We start from the raw sequence: 7,933 nt of genomic DNA, 5'->3' as shown, positions 1-7,933 counted from the left end.
AGCCCTGATGAAGCCCTGCAAAGTGGGGCGAAACATCGAATATTAAAATAGCTTTAAACTATTTGTTCTTTTTTTTTTTTTTACCACCCTGACCATCTTATATTTATAAAAATAGTACTAGATAATTTATTAATTCAATTTTCATTCTACTATTATTATCTGATGCTTGTCAATTCAATTATACAGACTTTTTTTTTACACTACTCTGCAGGGTCATGGCTTTTCCACCATAAGGGTTATGGCAGCCCAATAAAACATTGTGAACTTTGACCACTTGGTCATCAATAACACCATCATAGAAACTTTTTCTAATGTCCTTGAGGCGATGGTAGTCATATCTGTCTTGAAGTAAAACAAGCACCCGGGATTATCTCTCACTCTAATTCTATGCATATTGGCACCCAAGTAATCATGATCAATAATAGCCCTACGTGGTAGGGAAGGTCAAGTGGTATGAAATCACTTGGACTGAAGAGGGCAGCCCACTGCTTCTCTTCAACAAACTCCTGATATATTAGCCGCAGCTTATTTCTAAGGGATCCATTGATGAGACTTTTAGCTGCAGAAAAACTAATAGATGCGTTAGGCATGGACATCTGGGATCCTTCTTTGGCTAAGACGTCAGCCTATTCGTTTCCCCAATTCCAACGTGTGAAGGTATCCTTTGCAGAGCCACAGTAATTCCTCTTATGAGAAACCCCTCCAAAAGTCGTCTTCCCTCCAAAACTTCATTTAAATTTGTCAGCCCATTGTTGTAAAGGCAGACAATGGCAGTCTGTAAGTAAGTGGGAACAACGGCCCTTGCGCTATTCTCAGCTATTAGCATGTCCAGACCCAGACAAACAGTATGTTATCAAAAACCAAGGCATAACATGTTTTTAAAAATACATACTTGTACTATATTAAATAAAAGATATACCACAAAAGTTAATTGATAAGATTCAAAAAATTTATTTATATAATTAATTTTAAATTATACAACCTTGGACTATAGTTAATAATTGATTCCGAAGATTAAGAAATTTTTTAAATAAATTAATACAAGGAGATAACAAACATTTAATTCTTTTTACCTCCTACCTCCCAATTCCTGGCAAATAGGATGGCTATATTTTTTTTTATTTTACCATACCTTCCTGATCATTTCTGGCATGGGAGAGGAAAGGGGAGTTATCTACAGATTATCAATCTATTCTAATCATGATCATGAGAGATAGTTAACCGTGGATGACTTATACGAGGAAAAAACAGTTGGGAGGTGCGGCAAAAATAAAACAAAAATAAGTTAAAGTAACTTATTTAATCGTGCCAGAATTTATAGCCTTCTCGGGCTGTTAGCTTGAAATCTTACCGCCAAATCATTCATAGAAATTTTGGTCAAAATGTTGGAACAATTAAATAAGTCACTTCAACTTATTTGTTTTTTATTTTGATCGCACCCCCCAACCATCTTCTCCTCGTAATCTAATCATGATGGGGAGTAAAGTTTTCATTTCGTGAGACCGCCACAGAAATAAACGATGAACCCCATGCAAAATTTGAACCGACGCAGCCGCAGTTCCCAGGTTGCAAATACCTGCGCCTCAATCATCTGAGCTATGGACGGCCCTAGGGTGGTTATCATACATGTTACCACCAACCTATTCTAACTACAATAAAAAGGTCGAGTTTTTATTCTGCCACATAATTAAATTCAAACCTCCCAGAATGAACCACCGCAGAACCCTTACCATCATCACGCCACTATCATCTATTTCAACCATTTTTTGATATATACTTCTTTAACTGCCCTCCCACGATTTATCAGTGGTAATAAATAGTAACTGTTAATAGAACAAGATAACTAACACAAATTAATCTTAATCTATTTTGAAAAAAAAAAATCGCTAAAAGTAATAATACGATCATTACCATTGAGGATCATCGCTTCCTTCAGTTTTGACTCCATTACTGTCCCAATCAGGGTCATTCTTCATATTATCGATCTCAGAATAGAAGCTCTCTGAATGTCCATTGTAATGGACACTATCAAAATTATTTGAAGATGCTATCTCTGCTTCTGTCTATAAAAAAAACAAGAATATATTATGTAAATAATCAGAAAAAATTATACTATTTTTTTAATTCACTCAAAAATAATAATACTGGAAGATTATTGATTGACCGTGTGTAAAGATGAAAGGAATATGGTCCGGGTGCGGTCAAGAAAAACTCAAATAGTAGAAATATACTATTTTAATGAGCCAACGTTTCGCCCCACATTGCAGGGCTTCTTCAGGGCTATTTTGACGGCAGTCAAAACTAAGTCATTTTAGTTTTGACTGCCGTCAAAATAGCTCTGAAGAAGCCCTGCAACGTGGGGCGAAACGTTGGCTCATTAAAATAGTATATTTCTACTATTTGAGTTTTTCTTGACCGCACCCGGACCATATTCCTTTCAAAAATAATAATATAGTGTAGATCAATACACAAGATAATACATTGAAGGTCATACAGACAGTTGAATAACTGTTTCAGTTGCTATTTAAGAGTTATAGAATTCTAAGATAATAAAAATCATAAAATGTAATCAAATTTATAGAAATTATTCAAATGGACACAAATATTAAAAAGAGGAAAAATGTTAAAATAAATTAGTTTCAAAAACTGACTGGAAAAAAAGTGGCCCTAAAATAGTATTAATCAGGGTGAATTCTCAGCTGAATGCTGATTGTGAAAGTCCAAAAGTATATTTTATTTTATTTAATTTTCATTTACTTCCAATAGGTGTTTTAATTTTTGTTAATTATAAGTTTATTTTTTTAACCACTAGGTACTTGTATTTTTTAATTTATTTTAAATATATTTGTAAAATCATGGACAATTAGAGGCTTGTTGTGGTACGAGTATAAATAAATCGCAGCAGTATAGCATTTGTACAACAAAATTGCGAACTGCAATAGGATTATGGCCTGAAAACAGACTAATAAGGCAGTCTGGAGTCAGTCTTAGCAGGTATTGGACCCACCTGGCACTCTTTTCTCGCTGGCTCACCACTCTCCACCCTAGAGTTTGACTCTTGCCCAACACCAGCTCATCGAAGACATTCATCTCGGATGAGTTTGGAGTTGAGAAACGTTATTGATATGCACATATCAACCCACCGGCCAACTGTGAGTTGATAATAATTAACTTATTATTTTTTATGTAAAGGAAATTGTTAAGTTTGTGTATATATATATCTGAATAATTTTTTTTCATTTCACATTTCATTCCTTTATTTTTTTGTAACAACAGGACAATTCATTTTTTTTCTTTTATTTCATTGTTTATATTTTAATTTTATTGAATTGTATATATATCACTTGGAAGGAATTTTTTATTATTTCACTTTCTTCATTATTTGGTTTATTTGTGATATTTATTTCAGGTCCTCTCTGTTTTATTTTAACCTGAACCAGCGAAAATTTAATCTGGGGAGAAGAATTGTTTTCAAAAGCATAAAAACCCCTCGCCCCAACACTTAATATTAAATTAAATAATACCTGAAGTGCTAGATACTGGCGTAACAAGGCATCAGATTGTTCGCAGAGTACTTTAAATTCATTCGCCTTTTCTATATGATATAAGCATCGATGGCATATCAATGAAGGCAGCCCATCGCCTTCACTCATCTGTAATAAAAACAATACAATTAAATAAAATAAATGTATCAAGTAGAAAAAAAAATAAAATAAAGAAATCAAAGTTGAAAGCCATTGAAAATTTGTGATAAAGAAATAACCAATAATATAAAAACATCTTATAATAAGTTACAAGGAGAAAAAATGTCCATACGTAGTGTAGTGTACTATTTGAAACAATCAAAGGCACAAAGTCAGCAATATTGATCATATTATAATTTTCAAAACTTTATTTATTGATAGATATTACAATCTATGATACAACATTGTTGGGCAATAGGTAATAGTGATGATTGATCACATCCATACTAAAATTAAATAACATAAGAAAAAAAATGATAAGAATAGTGTTCTGTTGGAAATGTAATAGGGTGCATTGACTATGGTTCTAAGGATTTTAGATTGAAAGTAAGTTTAACTGTCCCCCAAAGTTCAAGTCCGTAGGTCCAGATAGGTCCGAGTATAGTCTTATAAATTAGAAGTTTGTTTTCTAGTGAGAGAACAGAGGTCTGCTGAGCAGTCGGTACAGTTGGCTGAATCGTATGTTGAGTTCCTGTCTTTTAAGTCTAGCATGTTCGTTCCAAGTGAGTCTTTTGTCTAAGATGAATCCAAGATACCGCACTGGGTCAAATCTTGGTAAAGAAATGTTATTAAAAAGAACCGGAGGGCAGAAGCTGTGGCAGAGGGTAAAAGTTACATGGGTGCATTTTGATTCGTTAACTTTTATCCGCCATTACCCAATCCCGGTGAGGTGTGTTTGGATATTGGATGAGGCTGTTACAGGATCAGGATGGGAGGATAGAATAGCTGTATCATCGGCAAATGTTGCCATGAACGTATCGGGATTGATGGGAGTTTCAGCAGTGAAGAAGATGTAGACGACAGAACCTGCCTCGACTGGATAGATATTTAAGTGCTCAGAACCACTCCAAACTTGAAAGGAGTAATACATATTATATTATCTATAATTATAGTATATCTCTCTATTGTACAGAAAAGGTTTTATTTAGTGATTACTGAGTAATATTTTATTTTACTCATATATAATGTGAAATAAAATTAAAACGCTGGGATAAAGACAAGAATTTTTTTTTCCTGCTTTCACTATATTGAAAAAAATAAAGTAATTTGAACTACAGAATACATGTAAATTACAGTTATACAATTTGAGCAACGAGTAGTACAATTAAATAAACAGTTGAATAATTTATAAAATGGGAGTTGGTCCACTATTATGTAGATAATATATATATAATTTAGCTTGAGTTGATGAAGCATAAATACTTATTATAACCATTTCATTTAATGTGCTAATAAAAAGAGTAAATTGTAGGAAGCTCAGTAGCAGTCAAGAAAGGTACATAAGATAGAAGAAAAAAATATTTTTTCACAGAAAAACCTTCATTACTTTTCACTTTTTTATTTAAATCCAATAATTAAATTTGTTAGTTGTCAACATTTTTTAGACATTTTCTCATCATCTGGTCCAATCTATTAATCTCCCACCTCTGGTAAAATTATATTTGAAAAATTAGACCTTATGAACTTTTTACATTCATTCCACATTTACATCATGAATTATGACTATGTCAAAAACTGAATATTTATTTCTTTATTCCGCCTTACCAAGCCCTCGGGGCAATACAGGCATTCAGCTGTAGTTTTATTACCATTGGTTGCAAATTTAATATTTATTTTTTTCCATTGTTCATCGTTCTATTACTACTCCTCCCCTGCTCCTTTTCCGCCTCTTGGCCTTCCAGGGATCAATGGGCAGGGTCCACAGAACTTGCCAACCGTACAAAAAACTTTTCTAATATGGGCTTAACTACTCATAACCAGTAACCAGCTAAGGGAAATCATTCTCTGTCAAAACATAAAAGTCCAGATTTCCTCAGCAGTTTTTAAGTAAAGCAGTGTCTTAAATAAAGACTATATACTTGTGTATAAACCATGTACAGCTACCAGGGCAATCTGATATTAAATAAATAAATAAAACAAAACAATATATATATATGTTATTTTCTAATATTCTGTATTCCCTTTTATTTATTGGTTGATATCTTACATATATAAGACATAAACTTGGATAAGCTTGAATTCCATTATGTATAAAAAACTAATCATTACAAAGATTTTAAGCATGCAAAGTAATGTTGAAATTTAAAATACTAAATTGTGCAAAATATTGATGGATAAGGGTTAACAAAATTAATCTGAATAGTTTAATTGCAATAAAACATTTAAATGCAACTTTGTAAACAAACGTTTCGGTACTGAAAGCAGAATATTGAGCATTGTACAGAAAATATTAAGTGAAATAATTAAAGGCGGTTTACTTTATGATAAAAGGTATAAAATTAGGTAAACTTGAATTTTAAACTATAAATCGATAATTTGAAGAAATAGTTAAGTTTAAACCATTAAATAATGCAAAATATTCATGCATGATGTTTAATAAAATTAGTTATATTTATTTGATTGTGATAAAACAATTAAATACAATTTTTTAAACAAAATTTTTGATCCAAAAAGCAGTAGAAAAGAATTACCAGCATTGTAGAGAAGAGTTTAAAGGCAGTTTACTTTGTGATAATGGGGAATCGGATAGGGTTGAATTCCATTGGTAATATAATGCAAAAATAACTATTCATTTCTAGGATTTTAAGCTTTGGATAGATATTTTGAATAAATGATGAAATTTAAACTTTTGAATTGGGCGAAATTTGGATGGATATGGGTTAATAAAATTAGTTTGATTTGTTTAATTGTGATAAAACAATTAAATACAACTTGTAAAAAAGGTTTTTGTCCTGAAAGCAGTAGAATAAAATAACCAGAATTGTAGAAAAAATATTAAGTTAAAATTAAGGGTTGATTAATTAGTGATAAAGGGTAAAGCATTGGACATGATTGAATTCCATTGGTAGTATAATGTAAAACTAACTAAATCATTTCCAGGATTTTGAGCTTTGGATAGATATTATGAAGTAATGTTGAAATTTTAACTAATAATTGTGTGAAAATTGATGGAAGAGGGTTTACAAAATGAGTCTGAATTGTTTAATCATGACAAACCAATTGAACGCAACTTTGTAAACAAAGCTATTGATCCAGAAAGAAGTAGAATAAAATTACCAGCATTGTAAAAAAATATATAAAGTAAAACCATTGAAGGCTGTTTACTATGTGATAAATGATATGGAATAGGTAAGCTTGAATTTCATTGATAGTATCATGTATATATAACTATTTATTTCAAGTATTTTAAGATTTGAATAAATATTTTAAAGCAATGTTGAAATTTAATATTACAAATTGTGTGGAATATTGATGGATAAGGATTGATCAAATTAGTCTGATTTGTTTAATTGCAATCAGAGATGGGCAAAAATTAGCTATAGTTAAAACTAATAGCTCAAATTGTCATGGAAACAATATATATTTATCAATGGTTCATTCATGAATAAGGGTTGTATCCATGACGATTATAGCAATTAGTTTCAACTATAGCTAATTTTTGACCATCTCTAATTGCAATAACACATTTAAATGCAACTTTGTAAACAAACTTTTTTAGTACTGAAAACAGTAGAATAGAATATCGAGCATTGCAGAAAAATATTAAGTAAAAGTTAAGGGTTGTTTACTTTGTGATAAAAGGTATGAAATAAAGTATGTATGCTCGAATCCCATCATGTTTAATTGCAATAAAACATTTAAATGCAACTTTGTAAACAAACTTTTTTAGTACTGAAAACAGTAGAATAGAATATCGAGCATTGCAGAAAAATATTAAGTAAAAGTTAAGGGTTGTTTACTTTGTGATAAAAGGTATGAAATAAAGTATGTATGCTCGAATCCCATCATGTACAAATAACTATTCATTCCCCGGATTTTAAGCTTTAAATAGATATTTTGAAGTAATGTTGAAATTTAAAATATTTAACTGAGTGAAATATTGAAGGATAAGGATTAATAGAATTAGTCTGATTTGTTTAATTTCAATCAGAGATGGGCAAAAATTAGCTATGATTAAAACTAATGGCTCAAATTGTCATGGAAACGATATTTATTTATCAATGGTTCATTGATGAATAAGGGTCGTATCCATGACGATTATAGCTATTAGTTTCAACTATAGCTAATTTTTGACCATCTCTAATTGCAATAAAGCATTTAAATGCAACTTTGTAAACAAACTTTTTTAGTACTGAAAACAGTAGAATAGAATATCGAGCATTGCAGAAAAATATTAAGTAAAAGTTAAG

At 31.0% G+C, this 7,933-nt stretch overlaps 1 protein-coding gene across 1 annotated transcript in view; it reads right to left on the bottom strand.

Moving 5' to 3' along the window:
• LOC106687936 (zinc finger protein 345) overlaps positions 1-7,933 on the bottom strand; it is a gene marked incomplete in the record, with an annotated part of 31,320 nt that overhangs the window by 22,202 nt on the left and 1,185 nt on the right. Inside the window, 2 exon segments of the mRNA XM_067045265.1 lie at positions 1,912-2,063; positions 3,525-3,653. Coding sequence (XP_066901366.1) covers positions 1,912-2,063; positions 3,525-3,653 — 281 coding nt within the window.

This window comes from Halyomorpha halys, unplaced genomic scaffold (genome assembly GCF_000696795.3).
Source record: "Halyomorpha halys isolate HHAL.00 unplaced genomic scaffold, Hhal_1.1 Scaffold1029.1, whole genome shotgun sequence".
NCBI classification, from domain to species: domain Eukaryota; kingdom Metazoa; phylum Arthropoda; class Insecta; order Hemiptera; family Pentatomidae; genus Halyomorpha; species Halyomorpha halys.
The sequence above is the reverse complement of the archived record's forward strand: the minus strand, read 5'-3'. Positions and strand labels throughout refer to the sequence as shown.